The following is a 12,374-nucleotide window of genomic DNA, read 5'->3' on the forward strand; positions in this document are numbered from 1 at the left end:
AGAGTTCCTATGTATCCTTCATTGGTTTTCTAAGAGTTCTGCTATGACTAGATATAGTTGTCAAAACTAAGAGAAGGCATTGACACAACACTGTTCCTAAACTTTAAGCTTTATCTGAGCTTCCAAATTCTTCTACCCATGTCCCCTTTCTGCTTCAGGATCCAATCCTGGACACCATATGGTATTGGCTTGTGGTCTCCTCTAAATCTATGTTGATGCCTCATTTTTTTGGGGGGGGGGGGGGGCGCGAGTCCTGGGCTTGAACTCAGGGCCTGAGCACTGTCCTTGGACTTTCACAAGGCTAGAGCTCTACCACTTGAGCCTCAGCACCACTTCTGGCTTTTTGCTATGTATGTGGTACCGAGGAATTGAACCCAAGTCTTTGTGCATGCTAGGCAAGCACTCTACCACTAGGCCAAACTCCCAGCCTTAATGTCTCATTCTGTTTTTTATTTTTAGGTCAGTTGTGGGGCTTGAACTCTGGGCATGGGCATTGTCCATGAGCTCTTCAGCTCAAGGCTATGGCTTTACCCCTTGAGCCACAGCGCTACTTCCAGTTTTCTAGTGATTAATTGGAGATGAGTTTCACAGACTTTAGTGCCCGGGTGGGCTTTGAACCACAATCTTTAGATCTCTACCTTCTGAGTAGTAGGATTACGGGCATGAGCCACCACATCCCATTCATTCTGTTTTTGAAGTTGATGACCTTGAAATTTTTGTCTTTTCTTTTTTTGGTACTGAGGATTGAACCCAGGACGTTGAACTTTCTAGGTAAGTGCTTTGCCACTGCTCAATCTGACCTTGAAGCTTTTGAGGACACAAGTATTTCTGTAGAAGTTCTCTCAAGTCTGTCTGATGCCATAGAGATGTATCTGTTCTTTTGTGTTATACCAGGGATTTATGATATCCTTATTTCTGCCAGTGTTGGGACTTGAACTCAGGGGCCTGGGCAATGTTCCTCTGGCTGGTCCTCTACCACTTGAGCCACAACTCCATTTCTGGCTTTTTGGTGGTTAACTGGAGATAAGAGTAGGAAGTGGCGCTGTGGCTCAAATGCTAGCCTTAGGCACAAAAGAAGCTCAGAAATTGAGTTCAAGTCCCATGACTGGAAAAAAAAAAGATGGAGACTTTCTTTGGGGGGTGTCAGTCCTTTAACTTGGGTTTGGGAGCTATACTTAAGTTTTGTTCTCAAGGTTAGTGCTCTACCACTTTCAGTCACAACTCAATTTCTGGCTTTTTGGTAATTAACGGAAGATAGGAGTCTCACAGACTTCCCTATTCAGGCTGGCCTTGGACTGTGAACCTCAGATCTCAGCCTCTCGAGTGGCTACAATTACAGGTGTGAGCCACTCTGCCCCTTAAGAGACTAAAATTGAATAGGTAAAAACTCATGTGGATATATATGTTTAGAGTAATATCTTCTACACATATGGCTTTCTATATATGAGTCAAGTTCCTTATATTGGCTGGATGCCAATCAATATCTTGAGGTGACATCTAAAGAGATTTTTATTTAAAAATAAAAAGCCGGTGCAGTGGCTCACACCTGTAATCCTGGCTATTCAGGAGGCTGAGATCTGAGGATCAAGGTTCAAAGCCAGCTGGGGCACAAAAGGACCTGAGACTCTTATCTCCAATTAACCTTGAGAAAATGGGAAGTGGGGCTTGGCTCAAGTGTAGGGCAGTAGCCTTGAGCTGAAGGGCTCAAGGATAGTGCCCAGGCCCAGAGGGTAGGGTGGTAGCCTTGAGCTGAAGAGCACAAGGACAGCACCTAGGCCTAGTTTAAGCCCCATAGCCTACCAAAAAAAAAATGTCACCCTTGGGCCAGGAGTTTGTCCTAGAATACACAAAGACCCAGGTTCAATTCCTCAGTACCACACACATAGAAAAAAAAAGCCAGAAGTAGTGCTGTGGCTCAAGTGGTTGAGCACTAGTCTTGAGAGAACCCAAGGACAGTGCTCAGGCCCTAAGCCTAAGCCCAGGACTGGCAAAAAAAAAAAAAAAAAAAAAAAAAGTCATCCTCCTTCCTGCACCTAAGTTAGTTCCAGGTTATCATGTACTGACTAACTGGGTAGCTAGTAGTCCAGACTGTAGGCTGATGGCCTCATGTTTCTATACAGCCAGGGACAACACAGAGTAAGGCTCAGTGAATACCTACAAAGAGTGGGGAAGAGACCTTCTCCTCTGACTGCTGCTCAGATGTTTCATATTACTCTTTCCTGGTCATAGACAATTCATGAATGTCTATGAAGATTAACTTCATTTTCTCATCTCTTTTAAGAGAGAAAAGTAAAAACAGCTATAGCCTAAGCCAGGCACCGGTTACTCACAGCTGTAACCCTAGCTACTCAGGACACTGAGCTCTGAGGATCATGGTTCAAAGCCAGCCCAGCACAGAAGTCTGTGAGACTCTTATCTTCAATTAACCACTTGAAAACCAGAAGTGGCACTGATGCTCAATGTGGTAGAGGGGTAGCCTTGAGCTGAAGAGCTTAGGGACAGCACCCAGGCCAAGTTCAAGTCCCATGACAGATTAAAAAAAATTGCTGCAACCTTTGGTTTAACCTAAGTGCATGTTCAGAACCAAAATAAGCATGTTGAATCTAGGTAGAAGATAGTATTCTGTGAAAATGAAGAGTATCTTTAAATAGAGTAAATCATCACTTAATTTCTCCTGATGGCACAACAGCAGAAAAACAGCTCCGAGAGAAGGGCAGTTGAGAATCCAGCTTCAGAAAGAATCTGGCTCAGAGGGAAGAGGTGGCTCATGCCTGTAATCCTAGCTACTCAGGAGGCTGAGATCTGAGACTCACAGTTCAAAGCCAGCCCGGGCACTAAGAACCATGAAACTCTTATCTTCAATTAATCAGTAGAAAATTGGAAGTAGGTCTGTGGCTCAAGGAGTAGGGCTGAAGAGTTCAAGGACAATGCCCAGGCCCAAGGGTAGAGTGGTAGCCTTGAGCTGAAGAGCTCAGGGTCAGCGCCCAGGCCTAGAGTCCAAGCCCCATGAGTGACCAAAAAAAAAAAAGTAAAGAAGGAATGAAAGAAAGAGAGAAAGAAAGGAAGGAAGGAAGGAAGGAAGGAAGGAAGGAAGGAAGGAAGAAAGAAAGAAAGAAAGAAAGAAAGAAAGAATATGGTTCCATCTGGAGCTATTCTCTATATAAAATGTGCCAGGTTCTTAGGTCTCTTAAGCATTGGTAGTTTTAGTGTTGTGTATATGTATATTGTGATGGGTGGAAGGGAGAGGCAAGTTAATGAACAGGTTAGCCTGTGGTAGATGAGTTTCTATCCCCATGTCCTAGGCATGTGCCTGTGACCCTTTGAGCATGCCCTCCCTTCTCATGTATCCTATACCCTAAGTGGAAGGGGTTTCCTTCACAGAAACTGTTTAGACTTTTCACCTTCAACAGGATCTTAGATCACTCTAATCCTCCCCTGAATGCCAGTAAAAGATTGCCAATCCTACTGACTCCCAGGTGCAAAAACAAATCCACACACCTGTTTTCTTCCACTTTGTTGCTTTGCAACAAAGGAAATGCTTCTTCAAAGGACCTACCAGATGTAAAGTCTGACCCAAGCAACATTTCAGAGGTTCTGTTTGAGCCTAAAAAGGACTGGTCATTGGGTCGGGAGTTTGGCCTAGTAGTAGAGTGCTCACCTAGCATGCACAAAGCCCTGGGTTGATTCCTCGGTACCACATACACAGAAAAGGCCTAAAATTGTGCTGTGACTCAAGGTAGAGCATTAACCTTGAGCAAAAGGTATCCAAAGACAGTGCCCAGGCCCTGAGTTCCAACTCCAAGACTGGCAAAAAAAAAAAAGACTATTATTCAGCACCATGGCCTCCAGTTTCCAACCAGAAATCTGAGAGCGCCCTGGCCTTCTTTGGAGACTTCTGGACAGTTCTCACCCTCAGCATCTTTCTTTTTTTTTTTTTTTTTTGCCAGTGATGGGACTTGAACCCAGTGCCTGGGCACTATTCTTGGGCTTTCTCAAGGCTAGAGCTCTACCATTGAGCCACAGCACCACTTCCAGTTATTCATGTGTATGTGGAACCAAGGAATAGAACCCCGGGCATCATGAATGCTAGGCCAGCACTCTACCATTAGGCTATACTCCAGGCTCAAGTCCCAATCTTAACAGAAGGAGTTGGGCATCATCCTAGCTACAATGGGAAGGCCAAAATAAGTGGATTACGGCCCAAGTCAGCACCTTGGCAGAAGCAGGACACTAGCTCAAAAATAACCAGGGCAAAAGAGGGCTGGAGATGTGGCTAAGCAACAGAGTGCCATCCTAACATGCTCAGGCTCTAAGTTCAAACACTAGTAATCCCCCACCAAAAAGTAGGCCTAATATTCTAGTTATCTCTTAAACATCTTATGAATCACTGACTTATTACTGCCCTTATACTAAAATCAGTTGAAAAATGCAGCACATTTAACTTGCTGTCTGACTTCATTTTAATGTCTCATACTCTTTTTACTTTGTGAAATGAACTTTAGCAAAATTCTTAATTCTAGTCCTTTGGAATTGTTCAGTGTTCTTGTTGATATATGATATAAATGCACATATTTTATGTGTTCAATTTGACAATGCTTTACACAACTGTTGCAAACACTACTTAAATAAAATATCCAGAGTTCCTTTACATCCTCTTTCAGTCTCCCATCTCTAATTCTCTCATTCTTTTTCCCCCCTTTTACTGCTGATACTGAGGTTTGAATTCAGGAATTTGTGTTTGCTTTATTAGTTGGCACATTTTATCACTTCTCCATATTCTACTCTACCAGCCCAGCTTGTTGCTAATTATTTTGGAGATGCAGTTTCATGGACTTTTCCTTTGGCTTCAAAATGTGATTCTCTGGATCTCAGTCCCCTAAGTAGCTAGGCTTTCAGGCATGAGCTACAGGCGTCCAGCTGGCAGCTGTGACATTTTTGTGCTTTTCTACAGTTTCTGAGGTCCTTGTACTGAAGATCTGAAGACATACTATAGCTGTACGTGTGTTCCGTACACATTTTTGAATTGTGTGGGCTTGGACCTAGCCCACACAGCCTGATCTTCTGTCTTGACATTCTTGCCTAGCCTCAGGGCAGTTCTGAGTGGGGTCCTCTTACTAATCAGCAGGGCTACCAAAAACAGACCTCTCTTAAAACTCAGCTCATGAACTTTTGCTTGTTTTTTCTCTTATGCTGGGAAAAGAATGCATGGCCTTGAGCATATCAGGAAAGTTCTACTACTAAGCTATATCTTTTTAACTTCAGTTCTTGGTTTCTTTAGACAGGGTCTCAAATTGGCCTCAAATTTGAGATGTCCTTGGTTCTACCTCCTGAATGCTGATATTACTACCATGCCTGGTTCTCATGAAAGATGTTTAACTGATTGCTCTGTGGGATTTCTCTGTCTATAACCCACTGGATGCCAGTCTATACCAGGACTCTGTGACCAGGTGTGACTAGTTCTCCTATTGCTGGTGCTAGACCTTTGCCTAGACTGTGTGACTTTTTCCTGCATATGTAAGAAGAACCATATCTTTACTTCACAAAAATTTAGTGGGATAGGATATATGTTTGGCTCCCTATTTCTACGGGTTCTACATCTGAAGACCAACCAAAGATCAAGAGGGAATAAAATTGTGCACCTGTACCAAACACAATTTTTTTTTCATTGTCAGATTCCCTAAATAGTTGGGGGTTTTTTTTGTTGTTTTTTTGGTGGGTCATAGGGCTTATACTTGGCCTGGGTGTTGTCCCTGAGTTCTTCAGCTCAAGGCTACCACATTACCCTTCAGCCAAGCCCCACTTCCATTTTTTTTTTTTTTTGCCAGTCCTGGCCTTGAGCTCAGGGCCTGAGCACTGTCCTTGGACTTTCTCAAGGCTAGAGCTCTACCACTTGAGCCTCAGCACCACTCCAGGCTTTTTTCTATGTATTTGGTACCGAGGAATCGAACCTAGGTTGTCGTGCATGCTAGTCAAGCACTTTAACTACTAGGCCAAACTCCCGGCCTCAAAGCTCTTTTGTTCAAGACTAACACTCTACCACTTGAGCAACAGCTCCACTTCTGGCTTTTTTTCTCTTTATGTGGTACTGAGGAATCGAACCCAGGGTTTCATGCACACTAGGCAAGCATTCTACGTCATATATATATATATATATATATATATATATATATATATTATATAGTGTGTGTGGGGGGGGGTCTTGGGGCTTGAAATCTGGATGCTGAACCTGAGTTCTTCAACTCAAGGCTACCACCCTACCCCTGGGCCTGGGCGTTGTCCCTGAGTTCTTCAGCACAAGGCTACTACCCAATCCCTTGAGCTACAACCCCACTTCCCATTTTCTAGTGGTTAACTGGAGATAAGAGTCTCATGTTCCTTAGTGCCTGGGTTGGCTTTGAAAGGAGAGCCTCAGATCTCAGTCTCCTAAGTAGCTAGGATTACAGGCATGAGCCACTGTGTCTGGCTAGACATTTTTTTTTTAAGGTTACACATTTTATGCCGATCTTTTCAATGTAGTACATAAGTTCATAAAATTATTTTTTCCATGTGGACAGAAAATAGAAAATAGTATTTATCCTATTAAAAGTTCAATTCATCATAAGGGTACCATAATAATAAGCTTACCAGATTTGTCTTTCTGAATAGCTTTATCCTCAAAGTAGCAGAACATTACCTGGAAGCGATCAGGATCTGTTGAACGCAGTACCCTAACAAGGAGAACAGCTATAAATAAACTTTGAAAAACTCAAGCTCTCCCTATCAGAGATTTGACACTGCTGTGAATAATGGACCCCTCTGTTATTTAAAGGAGCACATTTGGACATTGCAGGGATGATGTGTACAATCTGTGGTAACCTGCCCATATTTTCAAGCCGGCAATCCCATCAACAATGTGCCTAAAGGGTAAATGATCAAAGATTCTCAGCAACAGTTCTGACTGTCAATGAACGGGGGACTGGTGACATAAACCAAAGCATACCCATTTAATGACACACACACACAGATGCCAAAAGGAAAGGAAAACACAAGATACATATTATTGAGAAGAGCAAGGTGCAGGGGAATACAACATCAGTAGGTATCTCTGGGGCTTAGTTAAAGGCTTTAGATGCTAAAAGTGCTAAAGTCTTCACCTTTAGCATCTTTTATATTACTGAAGGATGTGTTCATTTATTTAATTTCATGCACTGAAGAGAGAGAGAGAGAGAGAGAGAGAGAGAGAGAGAGAGAGAGACAGACAGACAGACAGACAGACAGACAGATAGAACTCAGGGCCTGGGTACTGTGCTTGAGCTTTCTCAAGACTAGGGCTGTACACCCTGAGCCACAGCACTCTTCTGGATTTTTTCTGTGTATGTAGCACATAGGAAATTGAACCCAGGGCTTCGTGCATGCTAGGCAAGCACTCTTCCACTAGTCTCAAGGCTAGGGTTCCACCTTTGAGCCACAGCACCACTTTTGGCTTTTTCTGTGTGTTGCACAGAGGAAATCAAACCCAGGGCTTCGTGCATGCTAGACAAGCACTCTTCCACTAGGGTCATACTCCTGGCCCACTGTAGATATTTTAATAGCAAAAAATAAAAGTTAACCATCCTTTCCCTTCTTCCCTCTCATCTTCTCCTCCTACCCCCAGTAGCCACTATTGGCCACTATTATCTCTTTATCTGTGAATCTGAAAACAAATTGAACCCAGGGCCTTAACTATGTTAGGCAGACATTGTTAGCACTGAGATATCCCTAGGCTCTTGGCTTGTTTTTCCACACTTTTTATTTTGAACTTTGGGCCTAGGCACTGTCCCTGAGCTCTTCAGCTCAAGGCTACCACCCTACCCTTTGAGCCACAGCACTGCTTCTAGTTTTCTAGCAATTAACTGGAGATAAGTCTCACAGACTTTAATGCCCGGGCTGACTTTGAACTGCAATCAGATCTCAGCCTCCTGAGCAGTTAGGATTACAGGCATGAGCCACAGTGCCCGGATTTCTTAGACACATTTTGCTCAAGACCAGCGCCCTGCCACTTGAGCACTACTTCCAGTTTTTTTTCTGAGTATGTGGTACCAAGGAATAAAACCCTGGACTTCGTGCACTCTACTATTAGGCTACGCTCCCAACCCCACATAGTTGTTATTGTTGTTGTCCTCCTCCTCCTCCTTCTTTTTGTCCTAGGGCTTAAACTCAGGGCCTGGGCACTGTCCCTGAACTTCTTTTACTCAAGTCTAGCACTCTACCACTTGAGCCACAATGCTACTTCTGGCCATTCCTATTTATATGGTACTGAGGGATCAAACCCATACAAGCCAGATAAGCACTCTACTATTACCATATTCCCAGCTCTAGCATAGCACAGTTCTGAAGAGAACATTTTGAGTTTCAATATGCATTAGGGATTTCTGATGTCTTGAGCCATTTACCTGATTTCTCATTGTCTTAGTTTCCTCATCTGTACAATGAGTATACAATAGACCAACCTCACAGGCTGTTCAAAAGTATGTCACCATATGTCATGCTTGACTCAGCAGAAACACTCAATCCATACTAACTTGTTTACGCTACAGATCACTTCTGGCTTTTTGGTGATTAACTGGAGATGAGAGACTCATGAACTTTTCTGCTTGGGCTAGTTTCAAACCATGAGCCTCAGGTCTCAGCCTCCTAGCACTATAGGCGGCAGCCAGTAGCACATCATCACTTCCAGCTTTCTGGTGGTTAATTGGAGAATCTCATGGACTTAGCTGGGCTCACGCCTATAATCCTACTGCTCAGGAGGCTGAGATCTGAGGGTCAAGGTTCAAAGCCAGCCCGGGCACAAAAGGACCTGAGACTCTTTTTTTTTTTTTTGCCAGTCCTGGGCTTGAGCTCAGGGCCTGAGCACTGTCCTTGGACTTTCTCAAGGCTAGAGCTCTACCACTTGAGCCTCAGCACCACTTCCGGCTTTTTTCTATGTATGTGGTACCGAGGAATCGAACCCGGGTCTTCATGCATGCTAGGCAAGCACTTTAACCACTAGGCCAAACTCCCAGCCCCAGACCTGAGACTCTTATCTCCAATTAACCTCTAGAAAAAAGGAAATGGGGCTTGGTTCAAGGATAGGGCATTAGTCTTTAGTTGAAGAGCTCAGGGACAATGTCCTGGCCCAGGGGTAGGGCAATAGCCTTGGGCTGAAGATCTCAGGAATAGCACGCAGGCCGAATTCAAGTCCCATCACCCAGGGGCTTTCCTGCCCAGGCTGGCTTTGAACCATGATTGTCAGATTTCAGATTCCTGAGTAGCTAGGATTACAGATGTGAACCACTGGTGCCCAGGAGGACACAAAACTTTAAAATTCTACTCTAATGTGGCTATGTGGGGAGGAGGAGGGATACGTACCTCATATACTCCAGCCGGTACACAGACAAGAGGTAGGTAGACATGGCAAAGTCTAATTTGTTGATGAGGGCAGACACTTCAGGAGGAGGATCCAGCAGGTTGATGATGGTGCTTCGGAGCTCACTCAGTTCTGCCTGGATCCAAAATAGAGACAAAAACATTCATACGTTTTATGAGTGTACCCCTTTATAAGCTCCAATAGCCAGTACTATGAGTCTATGGACACTGAGAAGATCTGTCCTAACTATGGCAGACTTTAGCAAACAGATAAAGAGCACTTACAGGGGTGACAGTGTCATTTTTCATGGCTGAGTTGTACTGGAGGACTGATCGCAGTGGCTCTTTGCTGGGAAAGGTGAGCAGTGGTGACTTGGTAGCTATTTCACAGACACCCTCATACCACTCTTCTGGCCACAGTCCTATGAGGAAGAAAATATAAGTGAGATAAGGGCTGGAGAGCAATCTATGGAGAGTGTTTGACCAGCCTGAGTTGGGTGCATATCCCCAGCATGAGAGAAACAGACAGACAAGGAGAGTGGAAAGAGGAGAGAGAGACATTGGATAAATTGGCAATTTCCTTCCTTCTTTCCTTTTCTTTTTTTGGGGGGGGGTCATAATGGGGCTTGAACTCTGGGCCTGAGCTCTGTCCATGAGCTCTTCAGCTCCAGGCTACTACCCTACCCCTTGAGTCACAACACTCCTGGTTTTCTGGTGGTTAATTGGAGATAAGAGTCTCATGGACTTTAGTATCTGCGCTGGCTTTGAACTGAGATCCTCAGATCTCAACCTCCTGAGTAGCTACGATTATAGGCATGAGCCACTGCACTTGGCTTCAACTGGAAATTTCTAATGTCCAAGGTACTTTTGAGATAATTATCCCCAAAATAGGGCATAGAAATGGGTCTGATACTTAACTTATGCAGTTTTTTTCCCCTAAGGAAAGTGGCATTCTCAGTACCCCAAAGTCCATTTGAATAATGTATTATGTGTAAATATTTGTGGGAAGAAAAGCTGCACATGGAACTTTCATAATTAAGAAGAGTCCCACCTTAGCCTTATGTCCACTCCATACTCAGTCATTCCCAGGAGAGAACTCTCCCTACCTGAGCCCTCCACAGCAAATCCCATCAGTACAGAGTACAGCCAGAAGTCCCGGAAAAGCTTCTGTAACCGAGGCTTAGCTTCCTTGATGGGTGGCAATCGTCGGGTAAGCTGGTATGAAAAGGAGAAAGGTTATTTGTTCACAAAACCCTAAATGTAAAATCTAGTAGACTCATTCTCCATGAGAATTCTCAAGAGACTTAGCCACTCACATTGGATAGACAAAGGCACACTGAGCAATGCTCGAAACTTCTCAGTAATTTTACCATTTCGCAGTGCATTCATTGATTCACTCATGTATAAGGTGAGACAGGTACTGGAGGTAAATGCCTTGATCTGCACTCAAAAGGGCTTTCCAATGAGCTGGGAGGCAGTTAGTCAAACAATCACACACTGGTAGTGCTCAGAGAATCTCTTTTTGAGTTTCAATAAAGCTTAGTTGAGAAGAGAAGGCAGCCTGGCCTGCAATGAGTCCAAAGCCAAGGTATAAAGCCAGGGATGAAGAGGAGGAGTGTTTAATGAATAGGTGCTGGCACTTAGAAAAAAGGATGCAATAGAGTGGTGGGGCAACTGTGAGAAACTTGTGGTAGAATCTTTAACAATCTGACTTTTTCTTTTATTTTCTTTCTTTCTTTTTTTAGGGGGGTGGGTGGGTCATGGGGCTTGAACTCTGGATCTGGGCACAGTCCCTGAGCTCTTTAGCTCAAGGCTACCGCCCTACTTCTTAAGCCACAGCCCCACTTTTGGTTTTCTAGTGATTAACTGAAGATAAGAGTCTCCCATTCTTTAGTGCCTGGGATGGCTTTGAACCTTGATCCTCAGATCTCAGCCTCCCGAGTAATAGGATTACGTGCATGAGCCACCACACCCAGCTCTGACTTTTTCTTTATTACTCCTTCTTCCTCTGTCCCCCACTTCTCCCTCTCCTCTTCCTCTTCTTCCTCCTTTTCTCTTTCTCTCTCTTTCCCTCTCCTCTTTTCTTTTGCTGGTACTAGGGCTTGAACACATATAGACACATATGCGCGCACACACACACACACACACACACACACACACACACACACACACACCCCTTGAGTATAAAAGCTGTACCATCTCCATAACCTTTTCTGTGAATACAAACACAGCTATCATTATTGAAGGTCTACTATGTCCTAGAGTACTCCATGCACACATTATATAAGTGAATTATCACAATCCTCTTGTGCAGTAGGGGTGATTATCATCTTCCCTATGGAGGAGAGAATACTGAGTGTGAACTTAGGTTGATGGTCAGGGTGATCAGTGTGGCTTCCTGAACACTGGGAAAGGAGTAACGACATTACATTTTACATGATCTGGGCTCAAACTGTATGAGAATATGACAGAAAATGGGTAGTTAGCCAGGAGCAGGGCTTGTGATGTCTGGACACAGGCAAGAGCCTCTCTGAGTAACATCCTGTCACCTTTACTGATGGTATGACAGAGGAAAGCTCTGAGAAACAAGAAAAAGACCCCTTCTCAACTAATAGCAGCTAAACATGTTGGTTTCATGGAAAGTGCAAATAGATTGTGGTCTAGGGGTATGCCTGACCAGGAAGTGACTCTATCTAAAATTAACGTGCAGCTGGGTGCCAATGGCTCACTCCTGTAATCCTGGCTACTTAAGAGGCTGAGATCTGAGGATTAAGGTTCAAAGCCAGCCTGAGCACTAATGTTTGTGAGACTCTTATCTTCAGTTAACTACCAGAAAACTGGAAGTGGCGCTGTGGCTCAAATGGTAGAGCGCTAGCTTTGAGCTGAAGAGCTCAGGGACAGCCCCCAAGCCCAGAGTTCAAGCCTCATGACCAACGAAAGTAAAAATAATAATAAAATATAATCTGGGTAAACGGCTGAAGATGTGGCTGTTTAGCAAGTCTAAGGCCCTA

At 44.0% G+C, this 12,374-nt stretch overlaps 1 protein-coding gene across 2 annotated transcripts in view; it reads right to left on the bottom strand.

Annotated features, from left to right (window-relative positions):
• Positions 1-12,374, bottom strand: part of Pi4ka (phosphatidylinositol 4-kinase alpha) — a 117,549-nt gene that overhangs the window by 35,891 nt on the left and 69,284 nt on the right. For both annotated transcript variants that reach the window (XM_090320563.1, XM_090320562.1), the window contains exons 20-23: positions 10,470-10,578; positions 9,649-9,785; positions 9,367-9,500; positions 6,625-6,707 (exon numbers count right to left, since the gene is read on the bottom strand). In XM_090320563.1, the coding sequence (XP_090176689.1) occupies positions 6,625-6,707; positions 9,367-9,500; positions 9,649-9,785; positions 10,470-10,578 (463 nt within the window). The remainder of the gene's footprint in view (positions 1-6,624; positions 6,708-9,366; positions 9,501-9,648; positions 9,786-10,469; positions 10,579-12,374) is intronic.

Source organism: Megascapheus bottae, chromosome 28, assembly GCF_031878675.1.
Source record: "Megascapheus bottae isolate mThoBot1 chromosome 28, mThoBot2.hap1, whole genome shotgun sequence".
NCBI classification, from domain to species: Eukaryota; Metazoa; Chordata; class Mammalia; order Rodentia; family Geomyidae; genus Megascapheus; species Megascapheus bottae.